This window comes from Numenius arquata, chromosome 10 (assembly GCF_964106895.1).
Source record: "Numenius arquata chromosome 10, bNumArq3.hap1.1, whole genome shotgun sequence".
Taxonomy (NCBI): Eukaryota; Metazoa; Chordata; class Aves; order Charadriiformes; family Scolopacidae; genus Numenius; species Numenius arquata.
The window spans coordinates 557,587-570,173 of NC_133585.1; the positions used below are offsets into that span (position 1 = coordinate 557,587).

The window sequence follows — 12,587 nt, forward strand, 5'->3', positions numbered from 1 at the left end:
GATTGTATGATTTTTATGCTTTATATAATTTTCTTTCTGCTTTCCTTCTTCAGATTTTAACTGCTCAAGATCTTGTAGACTTTTCTCCAGTCTATAGGTGTTTGCACATCTACTCAGTTTTGGTATGTATTAAGGTGACTTCAAAAAGATATTTTACTTTTTGAAGCTGAATGTTCATTGTCTTATTTTTCATACTCTCGTAGTTCTCAAGCAAACATACCGCTTCTAGTAGTAGTAGTAGTTCTCAGTGAACCAGCTGAGGCGGGTGGGGTATGGATACTCGGGGCACGACCGCATGTTTTATTTTGCACATATAATAAAGGAGACACAGCAAGACATTAATTGCGTAAGTGTTCTTAAGAGTTTATGTAAAATGTGCGTGTCTGCCTCAATAGCGGTGTTGGCACTTTTGCAGTTCCCCCAAGCGTTCCATGGTACCCAGATGCTTAGGGGTGACGGTCAATATTACAAAACATAGGAGTATCTGGTCTGAATCCCGTGGAAATGAGAACCGTAGAGCGAAGTATCAAGGGAAGGCTGTGGACGGTGACGGGCTGTGCTCGGGCAGAGCAGGTTGGATTCCCTGGCAGAGACAGGGAAGGCTGTGGATGGTGACGGGCTGTGCTCGGGCAGAGTAGGTTGGATTCCCTGGCAGAGACACAACAGCTGCTTTTGGCTGCTGTAAAAGAAATACAATGCACAAACTTTTATTTGTGATGAAAACTTTTTTTTGGGGAAACTTGGTAACAAATTATTTATTGTTTTCTCACCTTTTCTATGTCTCAGTTACTTTTGAAGCCAGATTACTTACAGAATAAGTACCAAGGACATATAGATGAAGTACTTTTTAAGTATTGCTAATCCTGCAATCTCAGCTGGACCTGGCTTCAAGCATTTGGGCTGGGTTATCTTCTTTCTATGGAGTCTTTGCAGCTGTGAAACATGGAAGTTTATCTCTTGAAATAACGTTAAAAGGGTTATTTTGCTTTTACTTTTTTCTTTTTAAGGAGGAATCCAAACAAAAGCATCAGTAATTATGTCAGTAATTACTCATCTCAATGAAAAGAACAGGAAGGACAGAAAGACAGCTGCCAGAACCATTAAAAAAGAGTTAAAAAAGAGACTCTTTCTTTTTACAGAGGAAATAAGTGTGAAATAATATATGAAAAAGAACATGTAAAGTTAAATATACCAGTGGACATCAACTTCTTATTCTTTCTTTAGTATAATAAGAGAACAGGAAGTAAAATTTATATATCACATGTAAAAGTAATATATGATTATGTTCTTCACTTCGACAAGAATCCTGATGTTGGATCCTTGATCCAAGGAGATAGTCTTTGGGTTTGCACAGGAAGTTTGCCAGATTCCAAATTTCCTGGAGACAGAAAACAACTCGGATGGTGCTCTGATATCGAAGGTCCTCAACCCCTTGGAAAACAGGGTTGTTGATGTCTTCAGAGTAGGGCTTCTGTCTTTCCTACCAACATTAGCTAATTAACAAGCCCTGGTAGCATTATCAAGAGTTGTGCATTAACCACTTCTTGGAGACCTCGTTTACCTCCATGGCTTTGGAGTTCAGATGACTTCATGATGACAGCAAAGGAGGGGAGTCGATACCAGGTGTCTACTCATTGCACTTCTGTATCGAGGACTTGCCTCACAGTAAACATCACCTTCTTAGTGAATTCCCTCTCTGCTACAAAGCTGTAGAAAATAGTCTATTTTTATGCAGGACAAATGTTTTCTACTCTGCTTCTTCATATTTAAGAAGAAAGCAGTATTTTATATACCTCAGAATACTACATAACTCTTAATTGCAACCTGGTGATTACAAGACACACACGTAGCACACATAGACTGTATCTATTGGCAAGTAACCTTTCTTTAGACTAGAAACTTCTGGACAATGTATACATGAAGAGCTTTTTTTTAGCCCATGTATTGTGTGAGATGCTGTATATTTAAATTCTGTTGAAAACATGCTTGATCCCTTTGGCATGTGACGTTACCTTTTAACAACATGCTATATAGCAGTATAAACTGATGTAACTATGGTATGAAACAACACTTGATATATGAGCACTATTCCTAGGATTTATAACCAGAGTGAACTGATTTATTGTTTTTGTCAATATAAACTCCTGAACCTTTGGAAGCTGGGCAAAAAAATGCATTGCTTGGGTATGTTTTATCTTCCCTTTCCTGTGCTTATTCGGTGGGTGACTCATCAGGGTTGGTGCTGTTTTCTGCTGATTGCTTTAGAACATCTGTTTAAAATAGTTGTTATGCCTGAATTCCTGATCTTGTTTGCATCGGATAGAGTGGTCTATAAATAATCATGAGGTATTTTACATCTCCGTTTCTGGTGGGGATTTGAGAACAGCAGCTACTCCTTCACTTGAGAAGCTTGTGCCAGGCCTGGGCAGAGATTTGGCGTCGGGAGTGGGGTTCAGCAGGGGCTTTGTGCAACGGGGGGGCATTGACTGTGGGGGCTGGAGGTAAACGGTCGTGTGTCTGCTCAGGAGGTGTTAGCACGAGTTACAGCACGCTCTGTAAAGTCCTGCTGGAACAGAAAGTGTTTAATAAATTTGCATCTCAGTTTCAAGTGGTTCTTTTTTTTCAAGCTGAATCCCTTTTTTTACTTTTAGATTTTGTTAGGCTAGCAGTATTTCTAAATGTGATGAGAGAGTCATTATGAACCTAAAATACTACATTTAAGCCTTCTTTGCTATATCTAATGAAGGAGTCAGGTAAGTAATGCTAACTATGTAATATACAATTTCTGTAATAATTTGATTCGAACATTTTTGGAAGCCCAAGTAATGGAATTTTGAATAGCACTGTCCTAATAATAGGTTCATGAGGTAAAAACCAAACCTTAAAAATGCTAAGCTGCTTTATTCTGCTCACATACGAATGACACTGTGTTCGGTAGGTAGATTGGTCAATGTAGCACTGATTTCAGATGGACTGATGGTTTCTACTGAATTGTCATCTGATGGGTGAGATGGGTAAGATGTCACTTGAATTCCTCACGATGTAATCATTAGGCACAGAGGGTATTGTGTCTTCAAGGACTGTGATAGGAAAAAAATCCAAATCCACAGTTGTCATATTTACCAATTCCAAAGAGAATAAGCAAAAAAGGCTGTAGTATAAAAACATAAGCGTTGCTTTAAATGCATAATATTGTTTGACAAAATGTAGGCACATGAGCAACATCTTTATTTAGAGTACATTCTGTAGGCTACTTTAAAAATAAAAAGATAATTTCTACATTTTTCATGCATGCAAAACTTTGCTGGTGCCAGCTGGAGGCCTACGTGTGGAATAAATGCAAAATATGTGGCTTAGTTTAAGAGAATTCTACCCTTAATTTAAGAAATGTCTTTTTCATACTGAGACAATGTTCTTGTTTTGACTGCTTTTGTCTTGTTTTAGGGTGATGGAGAAATATTTGAAAATTACTACAGAAAACAAAGAAGGAAACAAGCAAGATTAGTTCTGCAGCCGCAGTCAAGCATGGTAACCCATACATTTGTTTTTGCATTGACTTGGTTGTGCCTCATACTTGGTGGTATTTTTATTGCTAAACTTGTTCTCTTTTTCACTGAAAGCATGAAACAGTAGAAGGCTATAGAAGATACTTCAGTCAAATTGTAGGGTAAGTTTTCTAAATGGAGATTTGTTTCAATTTTACTATACCGATTCTGCATTCACCCTCTGTTCTTCCATTCTCCAAAAACTTTCTCCTGCAAGATTCTGTTTCCACACAAACCGTACGGGTGGTTGTTGCTGATCTGATTGGGGAAGAGCATCCTCTGGGTACGGTGCCCCACAGGGACCCTCCAGCAGCCGGGGCTCCAGCTGGTGTGACACAAACTACACATTCTGATCTCATCCTGGGCAGAGAGGACACCAAACCCTCCAAAGGGTCATCAAACAAAGCAGAACTTCAAACCTTCCAGAGGGTCACCAAACAAAGCAGAACTTCAAACCTTCCAGAGGGTCACCAAACAAAGCAGAACACCAAACCTCCCAAAGGGTCACCAAACAAAGCAGGACACCAAACCTCCCAAAGGGTCACCAAACAAAGCAGGACACCAAACCTCCCAAAGGGTCACCAAACAAAGCAGAACACCAAATCTTCCAGAGGGTCATCAAAGTGAACACCAAACCTCCCAAAGGGTCTCTGCACAAGCAGGGACAGATTTGGCTGTGCTTCTGTGTGAAAAGGTAGCATTTCCTCTAGCGTTAGAAAACAAGTGAATAATTTAAGCATTGTTTTCTTTTAGTTTCTTTGTAGTAGAAGACCACATTTTACATGTAACCCAAGGACTGGTAACTCGAACATACACGGACGAACTCTGGAACATGGCCCTTTCCAAGATCATTGCTGTTCTTAGGACACACTCAGTAAGTGAGAAGCCTTATCAGTATTGCCGTTTGAATCCTCTTGCTTCAGAGTTCTGTATATTTAAAGCTGGGATAGTAACAAAGTGAAAAATTACACCCCTCTTGCGTTTTCTTTTCCTTGTGACTGAAAATGCTCAGATTTGGGAGGGAGCCTGCCAAGCTTTTGTTTTTCCCAACAGTATCAGGCTGTGATCCGCAGCCATGGGCTATTTGCATAATCCTCCGCTGATTTACAACTCACTGGGTCTTCCAAACCTTCTCTTAGTCCAGCAGTTTAGAATATGCAGAGTTAATCTGCTGTTATTATTGCAATCCTTCCTCATTAGTCTCAACTGACCTCTTCATTAGATCAGATTGAATAGTTCAGTTCTGAAAGCACCACCAGGAAATAGTTCCTAATTATCATTCCAAATGCTGTGTTTCCAAAATAAACTCTACCAGCAGACCCCTTGGAGCTATCCCTTCAGTGCTATAGTAGTAACATGTTTATGTTGAGGTAAAGGTATTAGAAAAATCTTCACAGACGTTAGAATGTAAATTCTGTGTCAAGGGAGTAGTTGGGTATATTCAAAGTGTGTCTCCTGAAGTGATGTTTCTGCCTTCGCTCCGGTGATGCTGAGCAGCCGCATCCCGGTTCTTATTTCTCTGGGAAGAGCAGTGGGTACCAGTGTTCACTCAGCTGACCCATGGTAAATTGCTTCAGAGTTTACTATTGGTACAACTTTCACTGTCAGGGAAAAAATAGAAGAGTTTCATCCTTCCTTTTTAAATGTTTGCTAGAAGCAGTTCCTTTATGCAATGTTATTTTTCTTTTTATTACAATTGATCTTTAATTCAAGGAATGTTTTACATTTCATACACACAGAGGAAAAATGGGGAAGATGTTCAGATTGCAACTGTAGTTTTAACATAGGTCCTTTACTGGTCAGTGGTACTTGAGATGTTCTCATACTTCTAAATTTATTTCAGAGGATTGGGATAAATTGAGATATAGTCACCATTTTTTTAAACTAAATGCTATGCCAGTTAATTGGCGGTGTATGGATTTATGCACCTATGTAAGAATATGGTAATTTAAGTAATGTAATCTCTAAAGAACTCTTCAATGTCTTTTCGTGTGGTTGATCACTATTTCTTCTCAAAATGCATAACTTCCATCAAAACCAATTCTATGACAAGCTCTTTCTAACACCATCCTAGTAGACTGATGTTTAGTGTATGTTGTCTTATGAGGTATTTTAAACCCACCCTTACTTTAATGAAATGTGCTAAAAGCAAAAATTAAAGAAAGGTGAAACAGATGTATCTACTCTCTAACCAATACTATATTCTTACGCTGCTTTAAATTATTTTAATATAAATATTTTTTTACTTTACGCAGTATTGCAAATAGTGAAGCTGAGGTGAAAGCCTTAGTTGTAGGACTCCACACCTCTGAAAATCAAATTTTAGTCATTTAATAAATAACTTAATGTCTTGACTTTTTACCATTAAATTTGTAATTTGAATTTATTCAGAAAGCGTTTTGTAGTGTTTTCCCATGCACAGACAGTGTTCCCTGGGTGACTGTCTGAGGGGGCGCAGGTAGCCCTAGTGAGACCCAGGCTCAGGGTTCAGAAGAACGTCCTGTGGAAACCTCTGTGAGGGTGATTTCAGAAAGCATTTTGGTGTGTGCTTATGAGCCACTGAAAGAAACGTCATTTGCTGATTTTGAATTTCAGTACAACATACTAATATTTATTGAATCTCATATTTTACTTTACTTACTGAGCTTTTATATTAGTGATAGTTCATATAATAATTTAACAAATACTTTTATTTAGCTGTAGTGAAGAGCAGTGAGTGTAAGTTGTTTTTCACGAAGGCAATCAGTCCGGTAAAGGGATAAAGCTGGAGAGTTTAACCTTTTGTGCTAATATCCTTTGCAAACATGTGTCCCATATTTTAAATCCTGTTAACAAAACCAGAATTTCTCACTTTCAGTCATATTGTAGTGATCCCGACCTTGTTCTGGAACTGAAGAATCTCATTGTAGTATTTGCGGATACTTTGCAGGTACGTACTATATTAGTATTTTAGTATATTAGTAATTTAACTGAAATTCCTAGAGTTAAATTTTTCCTTTAGGTGAGTCACTGCAATGCTTTGGGTTTTTCTGAATCACATATGCAAATCAAGAACAAAATTACACAATAATATTTTAAAAATACGTGTATTTCTTGCCTTGGTTCCTCCTTTTCAGTGTTATCAACTTAATGTCTGCGTTCTGGGCTATCCAGCTAGCATCCAGTTATGTATGTGCAAAATCAATGTTAGCTTTGTACTTTCTGTACGTTTTTGTCTTTTATAAATGCTTCAGTTCTCATCTTTAGCAAGAATAGCATTCCACTTCTGGTTAAGTCTCTAGCTGAAAGACCAAGTCAACATCATTGGCAAGTATTCTTGCAATATTTAACAGACTGATAAAAAAGATTAGTTATATGCATAATAGCAAGCTAAAATGTTACAGAGAAATGGGACAAATTTCTGCTTGAAACCTGAAAGAATAGGATAAAGTATTTGGTAAGAATTTAATATATAATCTTCTAATTGTAGTGGTGTGTTTAAAATACTATGGTTGGTTTTATAGAAGTGACAAGATTGAATTATAAATCTCATCTCAGAGTCCTGAAGGGATGTGATAGGAACTGAGTGTATTAGTTCTTGAATTATCCACCCTTTTCATTTTTACACCTTAGGGCTATGGTTTTCCTGTGAACCGACTATTTGATCTTTTATTTGAGATAAGAGACCAGTACAATGAAACGCTTCTTAAAAAGTGGTCTGGACTGTTCAGGTTAGTATTTCAAAATCGTTGTGCCTTTGTACAGCATCTGTTGTTTTTGTCTAACTTCAAGGTTTTTTGATAGAGTTGTAATTCTGGAGGAATTTATTAACTCGGTATTGTGTATGAATTTCGGGTTGGATAGATAAGATATTAGATAGATTAGATAAGACATTAACCACATGTAACCAATATTTAGGAGAGGAGCCATCGAGTGCTGCTTCTGTAGGGGACGGAGAGCAGGAGGGTCTCCAGTGGGCATTGCTGGAGAAACGTGCAGGAGACGTCTGTTTCTCTTCATTAGGAACCCAGTAACTCCAGGCTATTGCAAGAGGCCGTTAGCTTCCTCGTGTAGGTTGTCTCCATGTTTACATGTAGCTGATACACGTGTCTCCCTGACAGACTGCTGACATTGCCAGTACGTCCTTGTTTTTTTAAAATGCAGGTTGGTTTCCACCTATTCTTTGGAATCCTTTGATGGAGTAAATTGTGAACCCAGGAGCAGAGCAGGGGGGGACTCTGTGCAGATCGGGTGTGAGGCCTAAACGTGCAGAAGTTGTTTACCTTAAATGATGTGACATTGTGTTACAGAAAACCTTAAAATGAAACTGGCCGCTCGCTGTTCTCAAGCTCTGTGCCTCCCAGCACGGTCACCTGGGGAGCAGAACAGCCCCGGGGACACCTTAGCGCTGTGCCCACGTGCCCGGTGGGAGTTTTCGGTGTCCCTTCTGTGGACTGTGTGTGGCCGCAGTGCCCGAGGGAGACACGGGTGTCTGCTGTACTGGGGGCAAAGTGTAGGTAGGCTGCCATAATTAGCGTCTCGTTATGGCTTACCGTAGAGCAGACGAGTTGATCTCAAGTTCCTTTCCTGTATTGTGCTTTGAGTCGTACATATTAAAATGCTCTCGGCTATTTTTTCTCTGTGATTAGACACAGCATAAAGAGTCAGCACGTACAAGGCACTTTCAAATTGATCTAAAAATAGTGTGGATGTCTGAAATTATGGTGATTGCAGCTCATAACTTTTTGAAGCTGCACGTCTAAGTGTGGTAATAAAATTTATATTCATTTACATGTTTTAACACTGGAAAGTACTGTATATAAGTTACATGTCCTAAATGTTTTTCACTTTACTATTTCACCAGGGATATTTTTGAAGCAGACAACTACAGCCCTATTCCTGTAGCAAACGAAGAGGAATACAAAATAGTCACAAGCAAATTTCCTTTTCAAGATCCAGAACTTGATAAGGTAAGGAAAAGTTTTATGTCATTAAAGTTTGTCGAAATCCAATTAAGGACACTTGGGACAGTAATGTGTTTTATAATTAAAAAGCAATTAAAATTTGACAAGCTAGGTAGATTAAGAGGCTAAATCACCTTCTTTGTGTGTAATTATCTAGTCATAAATAAATATGAAAATTAAAGCTTTAGTCATTTACTCTGATGTTTGAGTGAATAATGAAACCCGTTGTTTTGTAAACAAATTAATAATACACTTGATACAGTCTTTATGTAATTATAATACAGTCTATCTTCAGTTAAATTTTGTTGCAACTCTTGTTTAGTAACTCATAGTATGGTATATGCTCTAGTATTGCAAAAATACGTGTAAAATAGGGATCTGTTAGAGAGAGCAACTTTTGTGTTTTACTTTTAAAATGACTTATTTGTGTTTGAGCATGTGGGGCGTGTGTGAAGAGACTGTGAATAATTCTGCTGTAGCAGCATTCCAATGGGATACTCTTTCATAGCCTCATCCGTTCTTTCACTGCAAACTCCTTTCACAGAAAGGTGATTCATATGTTCTGCTCTTCAAATACGGGTTTGGCCATACCCATGAAGAATAACAGGCCCGTGATGGAGTCTGTAGGGGGGAGCTAAACCTTGGAACCTCATGGCAGTGGGAGCAACTGTTGTAGAGGGAAGCTGGTCTGCACACCATCTATCGCTGCAGATATCTGCAAAAGGACAAGGGAAAATGGCCTCAAGTTGTGCCAGGGGAGGATTAGGATGGATATTAGGAAAAAAATTCTTCACCCAAAGGGTTGTCAAGCCTTGGAAGAGGCTGCCCAGGGCAGTGGTGGAGTCGCCGTCCCTGGAGGGATGTAAAAGCCGGGCAGACGTGGTGCTGAGGGACATGGGTCAGTGGTGGGTTTGGCAGTGCTGGGTTAACAGTGGGACTCGGTGATCTTAAATGTCTTTCCAACCTAAACAATCCTATGATTCTAAGAGTAAAATCTATGATTCACCGGGGATTTACCAGGCAAAGGTAACAGCTGCGTGTCATTAATACAGTATTGCAGTGAAAATGAAAAACTAAAGGTGGGGTTTATGCTGACTTTTGAATAAGGCTCCAGAGTACTTAGTAGATGCTTTCCTCCCTCAAATTCATTTACTTAGCCATTATAATATTAAAATAGATAAACAGAATGGAAATCCCTTACAACGTTGGAAGCATACCACACCCTGGGTGCTATTTAGCAGGACATATTTTGCTAATCGATTGCAGAGATTTTTAACTTGCACTAAATAATTTGATCTGCTAAGCTCTCACTCTGTCTGATGTACCAGCATGCATGTGTGGCACGTGTCATTACATGCACGTATGTATGATTAGTACAAAGCTCTTGTTTCACTAGCAGGGAAATATATTCTTTGTACTCAGAGACTTTGTCAGCTAGGCAGTGGGACAGAGGAGAAAGAATGATTAAGTGTCCTTGTTGAAAGGAAGCTGCAGTGTTCCCTTACGTGTTATTAGATTGCAGGGAATCACACGGAGGGGAAACTTCATAAACGCTCCAACATCACTGCTATCGGTTGCTGTTCACAATCTCATCCCCTTCACCTCTCTGCTGTTGCCTCAGGCTGTAAGACACCGGGAGGTCCTATTGGGCGGGTTAATATAATCTACATTTTGATGTTTAAAAAAAAAAATTTAAAAACTAGATTTGTAGGTTCAGACTAGTCGCTGAGGGAGCTTGTGTAGTCAGTAGAGAGAGGAATAGACACCCCAGAGGGCTAATTCCATTTGATGCATCTCTGGTGCCTTTTGCAGATTAAGGGGAAATTACCCTTTGAAAATGTCTCTTTCTCTCCATTTAGTATAAAAAGAGACAAACGTGAGTGGGTGTCTCATTTTTAACTGTAGGTCAGGATGAATCGCCCTCACGTGTTACAGGTAAGTTTATCACAGGAGTTGCTTGCAGCACACCAGGCAGACTTGTGACCAGAACCTGCTGAATGTTTAACACAGCAAATCCCATCTGAGGGGCAAAACAGTCTGGTCTGCGCTCTGCTGCTTAGGTTGGATGTGGCAAACTATGGTGGTTTGATTATATTGCCTAATTTGACTCTATATTCAGAAGTGAAACAATTGGCTTGTGTGTGATGGTTTTTTTCGTGCTGCCGACTCTAATAAGCAGACAGAAGGTTTTGTGTCCTCCTGTATTGGCAGGACACGGTAGAGGATAAAGAGTTGCTTCTCTTCCATGGTTGGATATATGAAGGCTGAGCCTCAAGCCTTGCTGACAGAATATTTTAATGATCTGAAATAGTTGTATGTAATAGCGCTTGTTTTATGTGTAAAAATTAATTGCTTAAATCAGATGAACACATATTTGAAGTAAATTTTATTGTTAAAAAAGTTTTGCTATCGCTGTTAAATGACATAAAAGTAATTGTCACGTAATTGTCACACCACCTGATCTTAAATAAAGAGGTATTATCAGGCGAATGTTAAGGTAATATGTTTTGTCTTGGGTTTTTAGTATACAAATGTTGAGCTGCTGTTGATAAATGGTTTTTTGTGGGGTTTTTTTTGGTTTAGGAGAAATGGAATTTTCCAGGGACAGTATCAATTGTTAATTATTTTTCTCATGCATTAGTCAGAGGGAACAGAAATTAAATGTCTTGCAGATTTCAAAAATTATGTATTCAATGCAGAAATACCTATTTGTTATGTGTAAATTTAATTGAATGTATTTCTTTTTGTCCTCCCAAATACAACATCAGCTTTAAAATTGAAGTAAGATACATGATTTTATTCTTACAGACTACTTGTATTTCCCACATGTTAATCCAAATTGTTGAAATGAATTAAAAAAGCTTTGGTTTTGTGAGCCATCGAGAGAAAGTGAATGCATGATAGTAAATATACATGCCTAGAAATAGTCAAGATGCTTTGAGATTTCCCAGATGTACTGAACATCTCAAACTTTCTTTTTTTCCCCACTGCTTTCAAATGTTTGCATTTTTGAACCTCTCATCCCACTTAGATCTATCTTGTTCATTCACATTAAAAGTGGTTTGGGACCTGTTTTTTAATGTGTGTTTGTAAATAGATTTCCACAGAGGGATCTTAAATTACATAAAGCCTCCCAAATTCATTGTAATTTAAATAAGAGATAACATTCTGTTTTACCTATAAGCGGTTTAAACAGATGTAGAAGTCAGCCCAATGCATACCACTGTTTATGTTTGATGAAGAACAGAAAAGTTTAAAATAGATTAAAATATTGACAGTGTTAAGTGGCTTTCTAACTGTGGCATGTAATACCAAGCTCTCCTTTGAATCAGTTTCAAGTGTACAATAGTATTATCTTTTATTTTCACAGCAATCCTTTCCAAAGAAGCTTCCAATGTCTCAGTCAGTGCCTCAGATTTATATCCAGGTGAAGGAATTTATTTATGCCAGCCTTAAGTTTTCAGAGTCACTTCACCGCAGGTAAGCGTAGAGTGTCGGGAAGGTGGCCATGTAACCTAGAACTTCCAGGTGACCTAAGGATATATATGAAATTGGAAATATGTTTTCTTGTGTAGTTGCTAGCTGTATTTCTTTCATAATGTACATATACAGTTCTTTATATTTAATCTGTGATACCCCGTGCTATAGCATATGTTTCATATATATATATATAGTATACACTGTGTGTGTCTGTGTGGGTGAGGGTAGCTGGGCAGGGTGAGCAGTCTGAGACACTGCTGGGGGTTTTTAAACAGTATTGACTTGTTTGAATAATCTAGAGATTTTATTTATTTAACAAAGCATGTAAAATTTGAAAAAAAACAGCTTAGTAGTATTTCCAGATTTCTGACCGTTCCAGAAATAATTGTGTAGTGTACCTGATTAGTTCGAGCGGGGTTTCCCTTCTCGGTGTGTTGCGTTCCCTTAGCAATGATTTCTCTCATCGCATCTTTTTCCAATGGGAAACACCACAATTCTCCCTTTGCGTTTCCTCCTGTGGCCTTCGAAAGCTTAGCTTTAATTACAAAAAAATAACATTCATAGATCTGAAATCTGGAAGGGATTTGTGGCTGGTCACCCATTTCTGCACTGGTAAAGA

At 38.5% G+C, this 12,587-nt stretch overlaps 1 protein-coding gene across 3 annotated transcripts in view; it reads left to right on the plus strand.

Moving 5' to 3' along the window:
• EXOC6 (exocyst complex component 6) overlaps positions 1 to 12,587 on the plus strand; it is an 82,876-nt gene that overhangs the window by 30,058 nt on the left and 40,231 nt on the right. For all 3 annotated transcript variants that reach the window (XM_074155192.1, XM_074155194.1, XM_074155193.1), the window contains exons 8-15: positions 54 to 122; positions 3,445 to 3,528; positions 3,621 to 3,667; positions 4,299 to 4,419; positions 6,403 to 6,474; positions 7,158 to 7,255; positions 8,389 to 8,494; positions 11,859 to 11,968. In XM_074155192.1, the coding sequence (XP_074011293.1) occupies positions 54 to 122; positions 3,445 to 3,528; positions 3,621 to 3,667; positions 4,299 to 4,419; positions 6,403 to 6,474; positions 7,158 to 7,255; positions 8,389 to 8,494; positions 11,859 to 11,968 (707 nt within the window). The remainder of the gene's footprint in view (positions 1 to 53; positions 123 to 3,444; positions 3,529 to 3,620; positions 3,668 to 4,298; positions 4,420 to 6,402; positions 6,475 to 7,157; positions 7,256 to 8,388; positions 8,495 to 11,858; positions 11,969 to 12,587) is intronic.